The sequence below is a fragment of the Scleropages formosus genome, chromosome 4, assembly GCF_900964775.1.
Source record: "Scleropages formosus chromosome 4, fSclFor1.1, whole genome shotgun sequence".
Classification (NCBI taxonomy): Eukaryota; Metazoa; Chordata; class Actinopteri; order Osteoglossiformes; family Osteoglossidae; genus Scleropages; species Scleropages formosus.
Window position 1 is genome coordinate 5467034 of NC_041809.1, and position 19398 is coordinate 5486431.

General features: G+C 48.8%; 2 protein-coding genes across 2 annotated transcripts in view; one reads left to right on the forward strand and one right to left on the reverse strand.

The window, feature by feature from the left end:
* sdccag8 (SHH signaling and ciliogenesis regulator sdccag8) overlaps positions 1–7191 on the forward strand; it is a 48777-nt gene extending 41586 nt beyond the window's left edge. Inside the window, exons 18-19 of the mRNA XM_029251595.1 lie at positions 444–535; positions 1691–7191. Of these exons, the coding sequence (XP_029107428.1) occupies positions 444–473 (30 nt within the window). The 3' untranslated portion in view covers positions 474–535; positions 1691–7191. The remainder of the gene's footprint in view (positions 1–443; positions 536–1690) is intronic.
* The window catches only part of akt3a (v-akt murine thymoma viral oncogene homolog 3a), a 72647-nt gene continuing 59337 nt past the window's right edge, over positions 6089–19398 (reverse strand). Inside the window, exons 5-14 of the mRNA XM_029251596.1 lie at positions 18461–18605; positions 17943–18074; positions 16990–17055; positions 16390–16458; positions 13147–13269; positions 12261–12389; positions 8161–8375; positions 7822–7909; positions 7590–7692; positions 6089–7458 (exon numbers count right to left, since the gene is read on the reverse strand). Coding sequence (XP_029107429.1) covers positions 7373–7458; positions 7590–7692; positions 7822–7909; positions 8161–8375; positions 12261–12389; positions 13147–13269; positions 16390–16458; positions 16990–17055; positions 17943–18074; positions 18461–18605 — 1156 coding nt within the window. The 3' untranslated portion in view covers positions 6089–7372. The remainder of the gene's footprint in view (positions 7459–7589; positions 7693–7821; positions 7910–8160; positions 8376–12260; positions 12390–13146; positions 13270–16389; positions 16459–16989; positions 17056–17942; positions 18075–18460; positions 18606–19398) is intronic.

Sequence of the window (19398 nt, forward strand, 5' to 3'; positions counted from 1 at the left end):
TGTGTGGAGTTGGCGTGTTCTCCCTGTGTTCGCTTGTTTCCTGTGAACTGGCGACTTTGTGTGTGCGAGACTCCCCTGCGCTCGACCGGCAGTGAGAAAAACACACTTAAAGGGACACGCAACCTGCGCTCGGCTGTAGGAAGCGGTTGAGTTGAAGGCGGTCAGTTCTTGGAAGGCCAGGGCCGGGCTCCTATTTTTCATCCCGGCGCGGGTGCCGGCCTGGTGGTCCTCGGGGGGCTCAGGAAACGTGTCTCCAAACACCGGTCCAGCAGTTAGGCGGTGGGTGGGAGAGGTGGGCACCGCGTGCACAACAAACACTCCTGGTTTGTGAGGTCGGGGCTCAGCCCCCCCTCCCCCTCCCCCTCCCCCTCCCCAGAGCCGGTTCTTGGAAGTGCGATGTCTGATGCCTCTCCGCTCTTTCGCTCTCTCTGCGTCTCCTGCAGCGTCCTGCCGCTGGGGGGCCCACGACGTGACTGGGTTCCAACGCCGAGACTCTGTTCGCCTGCTGAGAGTCGCCGTTCCCGTCCTTCTGGGTGTGAGTAAGAGCACAGATGTAGCGGCTCCGAGAGCCAGAGTGGAGCTGGGGTCCAGACCCCCCGGCGAGCACAGCTTTACCGCGGAGACACTCGGCCTTGCGCGCTTTGGCGGGGGAGGGGGGATGTCGGGGATGCGTTGAAGCCGAGCAGTTACAGCTGCGTTTTTGAAAACATTGATCTTTGTTGTACTGCCTTAAGTTTGGCCCTGATTTGTAGCACCGTGCTGTCAGACTTTTTACCGCATGATACAAATTAAATGCGTGTGCGTGATGCTGATGCGGCGGAGCACAAAGGGCAGGAGGACACGGCACCGTAGCAGATTGACATAGTGCTTTATTTAAGCAGTCTGTAAGAAGGAAGGTAATGTGCATCCCTATCATATACATTTACGTGTAAAAATACTAAGGATGTACAGTGTACAAAAACAGTTTCTTGCAGATTTTCACATCCTTGTGGGTCCTATACTCAAGGAACTTTTTTATCCTTTAAATATGACTGACAGTAATACAATTTTTTTTCTTTTCATGTTTAGTCCCTTCTGTTTAAAATCCTTAACCACATGACTAGATCTTAACATGGATCTATTGACAGAGCTAGCAAGGTCAAGAAATATCACAAACTCTAAAGCTACATGGACGTAAAATTAATTACAAGTTTTTTTTTTTTTGTCTTTTTAAACATGTCATTTTCTTCTTTAAATAAATACTTTACAATTCATGCTCGTTCATAATACACTACCAGGAGCAAGATAACAAGAAAATCTGTTGTAGACAGTACAAACAGTAGCAGCAAAGAGTCTACGTTGAGGTGTAATTATATATATTATATATAGACCCTGCAGTTAGTAAGGATAGAACCCACACCGTTACTCGGCCGAGTTTGGGGAAGCGCGCGGCCCTTCCCTCCGCAAATTTCTACGCTGTGGCACCAAAGCGAGTCACTCCGGCGAGGGAAGCTCAGCAGTCGGACCGAAGGCCGCGCCGAACGCAGTGTCAGGTTTCCTGCCAACACGTGGACCCCTGTCGTCATCGATTCTTTCAAACCTGGGAGTTGAGTTTTGTGACAGGAACTTGGGGGGGAGGGGGCTTTCTGGGCCTCGTTTATTTTTGTGTCTCCAACGCTGACAGAGACCCTTCTGTGACCCTTTCCCCCAGCCTGCCTCTCATCGACCAAGGGGGCAAAGAAGTCGCATGGGAACGTGAGAAGCCTCCCCCCCCCGTCACCATGTGGAGCTGATCGCCTGGCAGCTTCACGTGACCAAACACATCCACACACCTGGTCATCTGCACATCACACAATGCAATATTACATTTTTTACAAATCATAATAAAAAAATTTTTTAATGGGGGGCATCTGTGCTTTCGGAAATTTATTACAAACTTTTTAAGCAGGGACTTTGTTCAGTCAAATATATAAAAAGAGCAATAGAAATAAAAGTGCTACTATCGGTTCATTGCAGTTTTTTCCTTTTCAAATGTGGACTCAAAAGTGTTTAATTTTTTTCCCCCACATTGTTTGCCCTTAATGTCAGGCGACATCCTTTGTTTCAGTAGTATACGCTGTAAAATCAATGTCCTTCACATGCAACATCACAGCGGCCTGTAACGCCCCACCACCCCCCCCCCACCCCACCCCACCCGCCGGACTGTCGTTTTCAATGGAATCGGTCGCAGCGAACCAACCGCTGTTTTACAAATGCATATTTATAGTGATTAAACAAATGGTTATCACAGTAAACGTTACTGAAGCCAAGCGGAACTGACTGGATGCACCTGTGAGGAGTGATGTGTGGAGATGCTCTCTGGCTACAGGTACGAATGACACGGCAGTGCTGAGCAACGTCTCACAAGCTCAACATTTCGGTGCAACACGCACAGGCTCCCCAACCCCCCCTTTTGGTTGCAAACAACATTACACCAAGTGAATGAAGGTGGAGAGATGGATGGCCCTGCCCCCCCCACCCACTTACCCACCCAACATGCAAGACCCCTGTAAAGCTGGATCCAGGAAGAGAAACAAACTGTACAATTTTCAGCCCTAAAAACACCCCTCAGAACAGTGTACCCATTCAGCAAGAAGGTAAGAAACTGAAATGAGCAGTGTGAGCCCCTTTCCTGTACACTTTGTCCTCACTCGGCAGGCAGTTTCATCAACAGCGATCCTTCCGCATCCTGGAACGGGGGCCGCAGAGAGCATGCGTTCTGGAAGACGGCAACAAACGGGGACAGAAATGCAACAAACGGGGACAGAAATGCGACAAACTTTTTCGAAGCTCCCAGCTGTGAGAAGACTGTGACTAAGGAGATTCCGCCCATCAGCAGGATGACAAGGGAGGACTGAGCGCCGATGACTGACCACAACAGGCACAAGATGCCGGTCTTCACGACGTAACCTGCAGGCGAGAGTCCGAGCTCTGTACGCCGCATGGAGTGACAGCATGCGGGTCCTATCGTGTCGCCACAGCTGGGTTCAAGATCTGGCTCAGGGATCAGCAACACGATGGCCTCCAGCGTGGTAACAATCCTCCGTTCAGAGGTGACACCATGGCACACAACATTTCCCAGCAACTTTCCACTAAACAGTTCAACACTTTTTCCGGAACTATGACACTCGACACCCTCAAGGGACCCTGCCAACAACATCAGGTCTGCAATCCTGACTTCAACCGTTCCCGTTATAGCATTTCCGTGGAGAAAACTCCTCCTCCAAAAGCAGATGCAAGCAAGTCCCCTCCTTTCAAAAACGTGCAACGGATGCAACGCCCAAGCGGGAGCCCATCCAGTCACAGCATCCTTCCCAACCAACTTCCTCATCCACCGTCTCCTGTCAGTCAGTCACACGTGGGTCCTACAAGGCCAGCCCCATGTCCACGAGTTGTGTGGATCATAGTACCTACTGGCAGTACTGGGGGACACAGCAGCCCTGGTGGTGCTCCTCCAACTCCCCTGAGAACAACTTATCCATCCCCTCCAATACTCGGAACAAATGCAGCCGGGGCAACGCCATTTCTTGTCAGGGCGAATGGCTGCAGCGCCACACTGACAATTACAAACGAGGCTCGAGGTTAACTGTTCTTCCGCACCCTCTCTTCGCTTAAACATGTACGACAGGGTTCTACATCAGAGAGGAATTCACATCAACAGGGGAGCGATAAAGAAATAGGTAATGAAGAGCAACACCGAACTCCGAGCACACAAAGAGGCGTTCGCTCCAAATGACACCCCCCCCCTCCTCTCCTGCCACATGCAGACCTGCTGCTCCTGGCACTCGGGTACCGGGAGCCTCCCTCGCTGTTGGGGCTCCGCACTCCATCGGGACGGCACCAGATGTGAATCGGAGATCTTAATCTTAGCCGTCTGCGCACTCTCGCATTACCTTTCGCAACCGTGTCCTGCCCAAGCACTCGTGTGCCAGTACCTGGTTCTCTTCTCTCTGCTTATTGCGGTTTAAATCACACATCAGCAGCAAGCAAACACCTTCCAGAGCCCAACTGCCCATCTAGCAGCCCAAGCACTGCTGCTTCACCATGCATGCCCTTGGAAGGTCTTAGTCTCTATCCCCTTATTCACCGTGTCCTTACAGTGTTGCTCAGCTGTGTTAAATTAAGTACCGTTTAATGCCATACAGCTTATTTACACAAGTGGCATTATGCAGATACAAATGCAAATGATTATTACTGCATAAGGGGGGTATTTTAAAGGATGTGAGCACAGAGTACTGTGTTTCTTCCAGCAACCCTGCAGCCTCGATGTGCCGGTGTTGTGCAGGGGGCTAAAAACACAACAGATGGATCAAAAGGAAACGGAAGATCAGCGTGACCAATCACGTCAGTCACAGATGACCAATCAAAAGGTGTAAAATACTGCGGAGGAACATTCCCCATTTGTTACGAATACAGGTGTTTGAGAACATGGCCTATGCACACTTTTGTGCGCGTGCTGATTTCACCCTGGGCCCCTGCATACAGACCTGCCCTGCTATACTCTGCTCCCGGACAAAGCGCGGCGACATCCAAACCCACAGAACGCAACCGAACGTAACGCACACCAGTTCCGTCCCCATCGGCCTACCTCGCGCCGTCGTTCCCGCCGCTGCCCGGCAACCTCATTCCGTCAGTCAGTCATAAATATTGCCACTACTCCATCTTCATACTCCACAGCTTTGTCATCCTTCCTGATCTAATAGCAAAGCTGCTTTGTTCAACACTGTCACACATGCACAGCGTGAAGAGATTCATCACAGAGCTCATGAGTCTCAAAACAAAGCACACGAGTTGCCTCTAGCGAATAATAACGGGTCCACGAGCCCACCTGCTAGATTTATGTTCGTTTAAAAGAGTCGTATAAGATCAGGCATCTCTCAACCACACCTTCCAACACAAATGCAACACATCTTATCCACATCCGACATCAGTCTTTCTAACACGGGCTCGAATCGATAGCATGTATCGATTCGTCCGTAATAACTGTCGAACCACACGGCCCTTTCAAAGGGGCTACACCCCCCAAGGTTTACTGAGAAAAGCCATGGTGTCTGACAAGCGCTGAAAACACTCTGTTCATTGAAAGCGGTGTTTTCAGTGCTGTGCTCATGTGTTAACACACACAAATGTAATGAGACTCTGGGATTACCAGATGCCACAAGAAAGCAGCAGCTTTTCACTCAGTTTCCAGCTAACGCAGCCCTTTTGCTAGTGGCACCAAACCAAAAAAAAAAAAAAAAAAAAAAAATTCACTTCATGCTCTTTGAAAATATCTAAATGACCTACAGCGAGCCAAAATAATAAATAATGAATGAATGAATGAAACAGTGTTGACCGTGAAGCCCCTGAAATGTGTGCATTTGATTATTATAAATAAATACTACTACGGTAACAAGAACACTTGAGCCAAGTCTTCTTGCAGGGTTCTTGCTGTGTAACAGTTTGGTAAGAAAACAAACAAAAAGTAAAAGGATTTAAAAAACAACAACAACAACAACAACAATGTTCAAAACTTAAAGGCCATAGCACTGCGCCCAACTACATTCTTAAGCCATTTGGAGGTGCCTTTTTAATCCAGAACAAAAGACTGGAAAATAATGCTAATAGTAACAACAACAACAAACAATAACAATTCATTTAGGAGAAATAAATAACACACAATTTGAAGCAATCGCTGTGTGGTCAAAAAAGATGACAAAAAATAAGCCACGCCGTCATCGTAAGGACGAAAGAAGAACGTGCGGCAGTACGTACTGTACCCCTCGCGCCACTGCTCAGCTGTGACATGTTCACACTTCCTGTGATTGCACACGTGAGCCAGCTGGGGACCCTGGACCCCAGCGCCACCCGTGCCGATCAGTTGCTCCCCAGCACATACAAGAAGTAGCATCATCAGTAAACAAAACCCCTAAAGTTACATTTCTCCTTCTCTGTATTTTTTGTTTTGTTTTTGTTTTCTTTTACATTTGTTTTCATCAGCCACCTTGTGATACATTAACATAGAATCTGTTCTCTAGGAATGATATGTCAAAGAGTGGGGGGTCGGGGGGGGGGGCATTGCATATTTACATCACCAGAGGGAGGGGAAAAAGTATCTTCCGTGGGCCCGATTTCTTACATTTATATAAAAATAACACCTTGTGCAGCGAGTGTGGATCTCTCGGGCCTCGGGAGGATACGTACCTAAGCTTCCTTTCCTTTCTCTTTGTTCTCGTCACTGAAACGTTAGCAACGGACCACGGTTCAAGCAGACCCTTGATGCAACGGCCCGGCTGTGGCGCCACCACGGGACACAGGGTCCTTCAGCCCACGCGGCGGTGAAATCTGGTGCCGTGCCACTGGCGCGCCCAAGCGCGGTCGCATGTCGAGGTTTCCTGGGCACAGCTGTGGACTGTGTTATCCACCGCTCCGTTGCACCCTTTTCAGAGGACGCTCATCCTTAGCGCAGCACCCGATTTCACCGAATGGCCGCGGAAAACACACAGTCAGACACGTACCTACAAACTACACCCACGGACAGCCTACCGTTAAAAGCCTGAGGTCAATGGTAGCGACAACAGAAGACATTGGAGAGACATGTACGACAACTGCCTGTAATCCATGAGAGAGTACGGAATTTGACCAAAGTGTTAGCAGTGCTGTTCACCCCCCCGGTAGTCGAGGCCTAGAGGGGGCGTGACCTGTGTCTGAGTTGAGTGCAGACGCTGTGTCTGCGCAGCCTGAGTGAACCGTTTATGGCAGTTTCGATTTCCAAGCGTGAAAGGGCTCTTGCGCTCAGGCCTCCGACAACCCCGCGAGCTGAGCGGAAGGCCCGGCCGGAGCCCGCCGAGGAAGGCGTGAGCTGCAGCGGCAATGTGGGCTGAAGGGCTCCTGTGAATCACGAGCCAAGTGATGACAACACCCCCCTTCCCCACCCACCACCACGCCTGCTTCTCAAATGCTGAAATGAAAACACGAGTAAGGCAGCGTTTTTGTTCTTGTTCCCTATGAGGAATGTGAACGACTCTCAAACAAATGCAAACAAAATTCTAAGTTTAAAAGAAAAAAGAAAAAAACTGTTTGCCCTGTGCAGCCAACCGTGTCGTTGAAGGGGCCTTTAAAGCGGGCCAGACCAACCTTAGCCTGACCCTACGTGCAAAATCCCAAGTTCCGATACAAAAAAAAAAAAAAAAACGAAACAACAAAAACAAATAAATACTTGGAATGGTCCTCCCCATCTAGAATAATAAATAAGGACCCCAGGGGAGAAAAAAGAAGGCAGGGGCAAACTCAGGTTAGGGGCAGAGCTGGGCTAAAAATGCTGAAGACCTCATATTTCCAGTGCTAGCTGAGGATGGTGATGCAGTACTGGTGTTTATTCCCGCCCGCTGGCGGAGTAGGAGAACTGAGGGAAGTGTGGCCGTCGCTCATTGTCCATGCAATCCATTCCATCCTCGTCAACTACAGAAACACAGATCCCAACTCAGTCAGATTCAAATCTCAAACATTTCAATCCCCCCCAACCTACAAAAAAGTGTGAAATTCCACTAATTTATGCCATGACACAGATTGACCAGGGAGGTGTGACTCACATTTCTCAGGTGGAGTAATCGTAATCGTCTGAGCTGTGAACTCTTCATCGAAATACCGGGTGTCCGTCTCCGAGGACACCTGAGGCTTGAAGGGAGGTATCAACTGGGAGAGGAACAAGGAGATTCAGTTTGAACCAATCATGAGCACAGATGTTCCACTGAAAATGCAGCTTTGCTGAAATCCCAGAGAGCAGTTTCATCCACTTCATTATGAAGCCCCCATCCAAGATACCTTCTTATCATAGACGTCTTGCCAGTCAATCGTGGCAAAGAAGCTATGACGCATTATTTCCTTCGCATCATCCGGACCTCCGCCAAGCCTGCAAAAAAAAAAGTCCATCTTATTGTGCACAATAAATAGTGACACATGTAACTCCAAAGTTACACAAATAAAATGTGCGCAGTGCAAGTGAAAAGGCTGAATAAACACTATTTCTGCTGGATTTTAACAAGTGAATTTTATAAAGCACTACATCTCCAGGCTCTGGCTATAGAGTGTCTAGTGGAACACCATGGTCTCTGAGGTCACTGAGCTGATTGTCGGGGCGGGCGGGGCACTTCAGGTTCCCACCGTTTGTTGGGGTCCTTGATAAGCAGTCCAGACAGCAGTGACTTTGCGTCAGCCGAGAGGGTTCGAGGGAATTTTATGTCTTCCATAAGGATGAGCTCAAACAGCTTCTCGTGGTCCTGGTTGTAGAAGGGCAGTCGGCCGCACATCATCTCGTACATGACCACACCGAGCCCCCACCAGTCCACTGCCCGGCCGTAGTCATTGTCCTCCAGCACCTGGAAGGCAGACAGACAGATGGGCCGGCGTAAGCACACCACGCCCCACGTCCTCTTAGTATTTCCGTGGTGGCGCGATTCCAACATGGCGGCCAGCGGACAGCTTCACGGCAACGTGAACAACGGTGGCAGCTCTTCAGAAAAGCTCACGAGAGCATCACTCAGCTTCTGCCAACGTCACATCCAGCCCGGGTCATCCGTCACCCGAGCCACGTCTGGCAGCCCAAGACACGGAGCGAGTGGAGAGAAGGCCGCTCTGCTTCTCTCAAACCCCCGGTGCAGAGCTGGCCAGGTAAAGGCCACACCCTCGCAACAGCACAGGTATCAAAGCCATGTGTTTGAGCTGGACTCTGCCTTTGCTTCTCAGGGAGATTCAGTGGGGCCACGGGGGGACGGAGCGCCGCTTCGGATGCGCAGAGGCGGCCCGTCTGAAGGAGAGTCCTAATTAATGTGTCGGCTTAATGACAAGCGCCGCTGGCCAGACGCCAGCCAGGCATATGCTCCACATTTTGCGAATAATGATGCCTCTCCTCTAATCTACACCCAGAGACAAACCTGGACACGGACGGCTCCCTTCTTTCTGTCAGCTACAAGCGATACACGGGCGTTGGGCTCCTACAGTTCCCCGAACATCCTGGTGGCCGTCCTGCGCCAAGTGGAGCTGTTAGACAACGGACAAAACCGTCCGAAGCCTGTGGACCGATCAGTCCTGACAACGAATTGGAAAACCATTCGACCAGCACAACAGAAATCGAGATATTCTCAAAGTGGAACTGTCAGAAGGCACTAATCACCGAACTTGGAGTCCATCGGAGGGGATTACCAGGAGGTGAGCTTCAGCCCACTTCAGAGCTGTTCACCTCGCAGATTTTTCCTTCTTTTCAAACTTTGCGTGAGAATCTGAACCGAGCTCAGACTTAACGGACGAGTCAGTCAAATTACACACTAATCAGCCGCCCGTGGAGACATGCGTGCGCTGCAACCGATAGGCCACCTACACAGGGAGATGTACGACTCCTACAATTTATTGATTGAATGCATAAAATAAATAAAAAAATAAAACAAGAAATAAAAATGCGCAGCGCGAGTAACGTTGCACTTTGGAATCGAAAATAGAACTCGGGCGCCGAACCGGCGAGCAACGTGAGTCACGGCCGTACCAGATGGGAGATTTTCCCTGCTCATGAAATTCCACATGCTTCGAAGCCGGGTGTTCTCTGTGTATTACTGCCCCACAGTGCTTTAGGTGAGCTGTGGTGTAGTCGTGGGGCCCGCGGACAGACAGACGCGAGCGAGGCCTGCGTCCACGCAAGCAGCTCGGGAGCAAGCGGGGGGATGCGATTAAAGCGCATGGAGCCAGTTGGCCCACCCACCCCTCCTCCTTCCTCACGCTCCCACCCCGGAGCCACAGGCAGAACGGGGAGCCCGGAGGGGAGGAACAGGCCCCGCTCGGGTGGCCATGTGGCACGGCTGCTGCTCCCAGGCCTGGGCCCTTGGCAGGGCTGGCTGGGGCTGGAGGAGCAGAGAGGAGGCCTGTGGCTCCACCAGGCCTGCACCCCAGCAGGGCTGAGGAAACAGCCGGCTCCGCCCGCTCCTGTGGACACACAGCACACGAGACGTGCGCGTGCGCGCACACACACACACGCGCGCACACACACACACACACACAATGTGCTCGCATGCGCACACAGTGCGCGAAACACATACGCACTCTAACGGAGATGAGTGATGACCCGAAACCTCATAAATTTACACGGTGAGACACAGAGATGCAGGCAAAGCCAGTACACCCAGCAACATAAAATAACACACCTATGTGCAAAGAGCAACTTGTATGTCCTGTTCACAGTCACGTTCAAGAAAGTCACGTTTACCAAACACTTTACAGTTTTTAAACAGACGTGCATGCGTGCCTGTGTGCGTGTGTGTTTCCACAGGCTGCGGAAGGTGTTGCAGAAATGGCGGTGCTGGGACAGCCATCCGACAATCTTTTGCAGTGTAGGACAGATGAGAAATAGACATCATAAAAAGCATAAGAGAAATGGCACTTATTACAATTTAAATCTTTCTTTTAAACGAAAGGGGGAAAACTTGGGCAAACATCAGAAGTTCATTAAAGAAATTGACAGTTGCTAATATTACAATTCATGTCTCTTACACATATTAAGTACATAGTTTTATTTTCATGAAGTACACCCATTTCCTTCCAATTGTTATTTAATTCTAATACATCTTTTATTTTATTATTCACCGCTTTGAAAATTGTTTGCAAGAAATCTGGATTTCTATCCACTGTAAATTCAAAGGGTCAGAAATCTGAATGATTTCCATCTGCCGTGTGACAGCTTCCCTTAATTCACCAAGTAAGACGCAGAAGCTGAGCTCTGACCATTGTTTAAAGTAACATCGGCACCCGAAGCCACAGCCGCCACAACACCCGAAATCTGTCCAAAATGACTGGAACTGCGCTAAGTAGCAGCGACAGAGCAGCGGAAAATATGCTGAACGTACTTCCCAATCGTGTGCAGACTGGGAGTTTACAAGAAACATCGTCAATTCTAAATTCTCAAGGAGGGGGGGGGGGGGAACGTTTGCCATGCACTGTGTTGGAAACTATCCTACTGTCGCTGTCATAACCCAAAAGATCGGACTGCAAGCCCCCTCCGCTTCCCGAACCCCCAACCCCCAACCGCCCCCCCAAAGGCCCCTCCCAGCCTTCTCCCTCCTTCATCCTTTCCCTCTCCCTCATCTCCTCGTTTTAATCCCGGCTACTTTGCATCTCAGGAACTTGGCGCGCGCCGCGTTCTGTTATTTTTACACCAGTACGGCGGTGTCGATTTCCAGGTTTCCCAGCCACCTTCTTCCAACCTCCCCCATCTGCCACCATCTGCCTCTATTTAGCATGTACTTTTTTGTGCAATCACATACTCTTGTGAAAAATAACCAACACTCAAATCATCTCCTGGCACAGCGGAGGGCCCCAGCAAAACAGAGCGCCGCGCCAAATTGTCTCCCGTACTTTTTCAAGTGGAATCTATGTCCCACCCCACCCCCACACTCCCCCCCGGACACACACACACACCATACACTAATATCCCTCCTCTGCACTCGATAAATATGCATTTCCCCCCACAGCAGCTTGGACCAAGCTTTTTGTCTCCTGGAAGCGTTTACGCACGGGAGCCGTGGATTCGAGACCGCTGCTGTAGGAGGAGGAGGGGAGACGGCGTGGCTCTCACGGAGCGAGAACGTGGATGATCCCGACACCGAACCACAGCGCCACCGACCCTTAACGTGAACTTGTAGCGTCAGCTAGCCATAACTGTAGCGTTCGTAGAAGAGCTGTTGTATCCTGAGGTCAGTTTGATTAAAAACGGACCCCGGCTGCGCACGAGGCACCTTGTAGCTTCATGATAAAGTACAGATCAACATACGGTACCAGGGAAGTTTGGACTAGTTTCCAGCAAATGGTGTTCAATCTGCCCCCTCCCCCACAGAAGGCATTTTGTTAAGTTTGATCAGTAAATGAGATGCCACGTCTTCCCAGCTCTTCTGCAGCACTTCTCAGAGATGTATATCACTTGTGGGTTGCTTTACTTTCTCTGTCCAGTTTGTGCCATGCATCTATGTCCCAGGCTGCCCAGGTGGACATGCATTTTTCGCAGGTACCGAACGCTCAGTGTCGAACAGATTCTTATTGTGATTTTTCGTGCTGTACCCCAATGCAAGCGCTCATTTCTGCGGACAACAATGAACACCAAACCCTGAGCGGTATTCACTCTGATCACGGGTATCCCTGTGCTACAATCCCACTGCCGAGCCCAACTCGTTGCCGCGCCATTTCAGTGTGTAAAGAAAGACATTCCCAAGGGGGTGGTGGCCTACCTCCGGAGCCAGATACTCAGGAGTGCCACAGAACGTCTTCATGGTAGCAGCGTCGGTGATGCCCTCTTTGCAGAGCCCAAAGTCTGTGATCTTGATGTGCCCGTCCTTGTCTAGCATGAGGTTCTCCAGCTGTGTGGGGTGTATGACAGATAGGTGGTGAAAATGAGAGCACTGTCCAGCTCCCCATCAATGGACCCGTCATATGACTCAGGGCAGGCGCGAACCCCTGTAAGAGTCACCGTAGCCCGTAGGGTGTATCCCCTTTAGGCCTTATACAATCGCTCACCAACAAATGTGGATCAACTGCCTCTTCAGACACGCCGACCTTTATTGTTTCCACTGGACTGGATCTGACAATCTGACATTGTTTTCTTTACTTTATCGTACAGGCTGCACAGCACCACCAACTGGTCCAGTACCATGTATATAAAGCAATGATAATTAACTATTTCCACTTACATTTTCAACAAGATGGAGAGAGCAAACTTTAGGCTATTCACCAAAAAAAGAGGATTTTTAATTTTAATAGCGCTGCCTTTTTTCTTTCTTCCCCCCCATCGGTTTTGGCACCATTCACACACACTTTGTCCAAGGCTGCAAGCAAGACAGGGTGGCATCTCTCACAGCCGTGAGAGTTTGATGTTCTCTGAGCCACACTCTCCTCACCTCCCCAAACTCTGGAGCTTTTAATTACATTTTTCACAGGCAGAGCCATACATTTATTCACACACTTACACTCTCTCTCTCTCTCTCACACACACACACACACACACACACACACACACACACAAAGAAAGAAAGAAAGAAATCTGATTACTTTTCTGATTACTTTCAGTCCTGCACTTATTTGGAGTTTCCGCTGTGTTTTTTTTTGTTGTTTGTTTACCTTGAGGTCCCGGTACACGATCTTGGCGGAGTGCAGGTAGTCGAGGGCGGAGACGATCTCGGCGCCGTAGAAGCGCGTGCGGTCCTCGGAGAACACCCGCTCTCTCGACAAATGGAAAAACAGCTGCGGGATAAACAGCGGGGACAGGGCTGCGATAATTACTGATTTATTGGGGGAAATTAACACAACACAAACGGCCTCCCGTCGCCATATTGAGATGATAGATGCCGGGGCCCTCGGAGAACGCCGACCGGGGGCCTCGCAGCAGCTGCCGTACCGTCTCCGGGCCGTTGCCGAATCCCCATTTTAATCAATATGCCCACCTTGTTAGGGGCACCGGGCTGTGCAAGAGTGTGGGTTAACACCCCGTTTAAGTGTGCAGGAACCTGCCAGGCCCCCTCCGCTTCAAATGACCCCCTCCCCTCCCCTCCCCTCCCCTCCCCTGGACTGCTCTTTGTCAGATACCTGGCTCTTCTTCCTGCCTACCTCCCCCCTCCTCCAGAACCCGACAACGAGCCTCTCCCATTAACCAATACGGAAGGCCTTTTGCACACGGCCATTCAGGGAGCACTAACGGGCCGACTGCTCGGTGGGGGAGGGGCAGCAAATGGTAGGGGTACGCAGCGGAGGACAGGTGCGCCTTCATCACCACGCTGGCAGCTGTAGGCGCCCAGGTTTTTTGAAATGGGAGACAGAGCGGCATGCGGAGATGCGGGGGTTTTGGGGCTCTGGCACTGCCAGGGCCAATGTGGTGGGTGGGGGGAGCAGGTGACGCTTAGACTGAGGGAATGAGAGTGTCCGGTGAGCTTCACATTCTGGAAACCAGAGCTGGGTTTCAGCTGGCACTTTGCTCCCAGTCTGCACACATGTCAGCACACCAGAAGGCCACACACATTTGAACAGGACCAAAGGAAGAAGTGTGAAGCAGGTGTACATTGTCTTCTGTTGTCCTTCATCACTGTCCCTTCACACTCCTGTGGAGCCACTGGATAAACGGTGGGGCGGAGGTGTGGGACGAATGACAAAGGGCCTCGGTAGAGCCGGATGCGAGCATTACGGTCCCCCATCCCCCAGAAGCCCCAAGGAGGGAACGGACGGGGGCAGGTGTTCAGGCCTCAGTAGGGAGTCATCCCACCAGCAGATATGCAGCCCCCAGGCGCATTCACCTTCCCGCCTGGCCCCACCTGCTCCACAAGGTGCCGGCTGCCAGCAGATGTGTGACGGAATGAGTGAGAATCGTGTTTGGCGCTCTGAGCCGGCTCCCGACCGGGAGGGAGGGGGGGGCGGGTGGAGCCCCAGGGAATGAGAGACAAATGCTTCCATGCAGGTAGGTGAGCTCTGCTGGGCCTGTCTCCATGGTAGCAAAGCTCTGTATCCAACAGGAAGTGACGGCAACATCACTTCCGCCGTCTGGGTTCCCCCTGCTTGACGGACTTACAGTGCAAGCAGCCAACCAGAAGAGGCACTACACTGGAAAAACCCCATCCAACATCACGCAACACAGGGGAAAAAACTACAACAAACAAAAAACAAACAACAGACGGTCAACTCGGACTGTGATGACACCAAACTAAGTTGAGCACAGCAAGGTGTCCTTCGGAAAGCCAATGCGGAACCAGTCCAGGAAGCTGCGCCGAGTGCAGGGTGAAAGTTACTGTACCGCCCCAGAAGTGGCATCGGCGTCAGGCTTCTAATGACGCACACAACCAGCATTAGTGGACCGGTTGAATAAGGGGGCGTCTCAGTGTCCACTGTGATGAATTAGCTGTTGCACCGTGGTGCATATGACTAATTCATCAATTATGAACTCACGCAGGCTTGAAAAAGATAGGATACTGAGAGGAAGGGAACATCACCAGAGTCGGTTTTAAACCTGCTGTACCTGCGCTCTCTATACAGCAGGCCTACACACTAAACAGCAGCAGAGTTCTTACTGCTGTACTGATGCTATCAGCATTAGGAAGGATCTAGATTAAGATCCCTCTGGATATTTCATGCGCAAAATGGGGCAGCAGGCAGTGCAGTGTTTGAAACTGTTGAAACCTGAAGTTCCTTGGTTCAAATCCCACTCCTGGGATTACGTCGTAAAATCACTGCAAAGTTGATCAACCCTAATTCACCCTGGACAGAGACATCACCCAAATAAAGGCTAATAATAATAAAATACAGTCGGTCCGCTATTTATGAATTTAATCGGAACTGGGTGATGGTTGATTTTGAAAAGTGCGAAAGCCGAACAACACGGAGCAGGCGAAGGGCCATTACTAATTCTATATGCAGCGTGTAGTGATCGTGTAGTGTTCACTGGCAAAAACAGCGGTACTGTATTACATGACTGAACCTTGAGAAATCACGGCTCTGTCTGTGTTGTGAAATTACTCAGAGTTGTATGTCACTTTGTAGAAAAGTGGCCGCGAAACGAATAAAGGTAAATGCAAACGTCAGCACCTTGAACCGTCTCGCGTGGGTATTGAAACTACACATGAATTTTCGGATAGGAACAGCGCCACAGCAGACTTTCTCTCTCAGCAAGGGCAGCTCACGCGTGCGTCTGCACACTGAGTCTCCTGGCAGGAGTTAACACGTTGTAAATAAGAAAACACAATAAAGAACCAAGCCAAGAGCTAGATCAGGGTGTCTGTGCACATCTGCAGCTCCGGGATTCCTTTTTCACCCCACACATCACACAAAATTTAACAACATTCAAAACAAGCATGACAACAAGAAATAAAACGTAAGCAATTTAAATATCATGGTAAGTTGCGTGTTGCTTACCTTGAAGTTCAGACAACAACTACACGTGAACTTGGAGCCAGACATATTCCATGGAGGTGGAGTATGACGCAGAGGCTGCACTTCACTACAGGACTTAAAACTGGTAGATGTAGAGGCCATAAGATCATCTACAGCTATTTCACCTTCTGTTTGCGCCTCCACGCCTTTGAAAGACTTAAGGCAGCGCCTGCTATTCGCAACCGCTATCTGTCGACGCACTGGGTGTAGCGTTGGTGTGTGACGCAAATTGGTATTCTACACCTCTGAAAAAAATTAAGTCCTAATACTGCTGAAGTTCATAATGCCAAAAAGATTGTTATTCTAAAGTTTCTAAGTCGGGGACCCACTGTACCCGCAATTTTAAGTAAGATTTATTTTTACGCGCTGTTTGTTCTGTTAATGATTCTGGAGGGAAAGGCTACAACGGAGTGAGCCTGCAGACACAGCAGAGCAGAGAGTCCAGCTTACCTCGCCCCCATTGACGTACTCCATTACGAAACACAAGCGATCCTTCGTTTGGAAAGAATACTTTAAAGACTGAAACGAGAAGGAGGGAATCGTAGTCAGATTCAAACAGCTCGAAAACAGTGTTTCTCGCTCCATCTTTTTTTTTTTTTTTTTTTTGTCATTTTGCTAGGGTGAAGCACTTTGTTCTTGAGAAAGAAAGAAAACGGGCCGGTTGAACAGTTGTTGAGGTTTACAGCAGAGCACCAATAGTAGCTTTGAAAAAGGGAGCTTGGGGGGGGGGGGGGGGAACCACTGTCTTCAAGCACCCGCCTTAATTGTTTTGCTAAACCTGGTGTGTGTGTTTTGCGCTTCACAACAGCATCTGGAGTGTCACCGAAATTACTTCTCTGCAGTGACTTCTCAACAGATGCAGAGCTACATTTCGGCTGTTCATTTATAACAGTTTATTCACTGAATTATAATTAGTCTCTGGGGGTACCCTGTACATACAATCAAAACATTCAGCGTTAAGTTTTTGTGTGTATGTGTGTGTGTGTGTGCGTGCGCGAGCCCTCGTGCCAATGTGACGCTTCTCAAAGACAATTCCGGGAGAATACTCACAGTTAGGAAAGGGTGCCGGGTGTTTTTTAATACTCTGCTTTCTGTGAGTGTGTGAGCCACTTCGTCCTGGAAGAAACACACCGATGGGAAAAAGGGTTGGAATAATACCATTAACATCACACTCTCGGCCTCACATGGGCATTGCGGTGTTAAGCAAAACACACAAAACATACGCTTCACTGCTGAAGCTCTAAGACTGTCCTGACAGAAGTACACTGGTTCCTCATGTTACAGCCAAGTTATGAATGTTCAAACATACATTTTCCAGTTTATTCATGCATGTTAATTGCATTTTGTTACTAATTTTCTATAATATCTTGTTGCACAGTGAATGTAACCAGAGTTTACACACCCGCAACACAGGAGTCGTCAAATTGGCTTCAAACAGAAGTGTGTGACTAACGTAATTCAACTTTATTCAATATTTAGAGCTTTTGTCTAGCGCTCCTTAGTGTTGGTTATCAATAAGAAGATGAATGCTATTTTTATTGCATGAATTAGTCAACAGTCAACACTAAATAGATCTTTGCGAGCTGAAAGTATTTTTATGTAGTTCTAATTTTAATGTATTTTAATGAGTGAAGGAAAATATTAATTCTTGAGTATTCTATATTCATAATAGCTCCAAAGATTTTTATGAAGCCAAACCTGTGAATAAATTGGAGATAGTTAAAATGACTGGATTTTCGAACAAAATGAGTCATAACACTCAACTTGAGGACCCAAGGTGTGCATATGTACACATACATAGAAAATACACAAAGAAAACAATGCAGAGCAGCTTCATGTTCTCACGCCATAGTTAATTTACGCAAGTCTTCACACAGGTGAAAGCGTGTAGGTACCTTTTCACTGATAGATTTTGTGCAGTCATGCTAGGAGAACAACGGGTATAGGGTACCACCTAATCTCTGCTTGAAGCATTTTCAGGGAGAGAGAGGTGTAGAACCCACCTTTGCAATAATGACTTCTTTCTTTAGAATCTTCATTGCATAATATTTCCCACTTGCCTTCTCCCTCACCAGAATGACCTTCCCGAAAGTGCCTTTTCCCAGCAATTTTAAGTAGTCAAAGTCATTCATTGTCTGTAAAGAAGGGAAGTTGTCTGATGAAAAACAGCCAATAAAACATTTGTTCATACCTTCACATACACACAGGTGTGCACACTACATAAGTGATACATTTTAATCTCTCAAAGAAAAAGAAGCACAAAGGAAAATAATTCTTTCATGGAGAATTTAAAAAAAAAAAAAAAAAATATAAAATTTAAAAAAAAAAAAAAAAAAAAAACCCATCATACTATGGACCATGTGACTGGGATCAGGTTACTGGGATCCAATACCTCTTTGAAACCAGCTGGGCATTATGTAGGACATGGAACCCAGCAAGTCTGAAAGAAGGGCCAAGCACAGGTCATCCAGGAACTCCTAGGTCCTCCAGAACTCACCCAGGTCCTCCACAGTCCACATACCTTCCGTTTATGGTGGCTGGTGGAGGTGTCCATCTCCTCCTCGCCAATGTTGTCAATCTGCGACGTGGGGCTGCACTGAATCCGTTCCTCTTCCTGCCGTTGGAGCTTATCGGCCACCATCTGGATGGCATCCGTCCACTCGTCCCTGCAGTGGAGACAGCACGCAGGTCACTGTGGGTTAGGGTTTGAGACCGGCTGGCATACCTCCTCATGTGCTCTGACCAAGTCCACTCTGAACAGGCCATTAAGGGCATTTCTGAATTTAATCTGCCAAGTTTTTCGACTTTCAAGTTTTTAAATTTTGCTCTTTGTGGTCAAAGGGAAGTGAACAGGTTAAAAATATTTACTCTTTTTTTCTTCCAACTTCATGTATGTAATGTTAATCAGAGCAATCAGCACTGCCATACTTTTAAATACTAATTTTGATAACTACAGTTGTCACGCACTCCTGTCCAGGGACACTAAATTACAGACCAGGTACATCAGTAGACACTGAAATGATGTGTATGATGCCAAAACCGAAAAGACTAATAAATAACAGCCTTCTTAGTCAGATTAAATGCACTTGTAAGGATACTTTGAGTACTGACTTGAGGGCAGGTGAAGAAAGCAGTAGATGTGATTTTGTTCCCTCTAAATTTTGTGACAGTTTATGGATGGTTCTCTTATGCTCTGGAGCGGACGGTTCAGGCCAGACTTCAGCCAAGCCCCTGTCCTACTTCCCTCAGCAGTTTGATTTTGGTCGGAGTTGTGAATTCCCAAAGTGCTGCACCAGCCCTCCTTCTGGCTGCTCAGAAAGGAGAACAGCTGTACCATTTGTGGCTACTTTGTGAGGCCCTGCTGCTTACAGGGATCTTTAATTCCCCTGTTTGTTTCCTTGTCAGCACTGGGCTTTGACATGGTGCTCCAACCGCCGTTTGAGGTTCCCTTCTACGGAA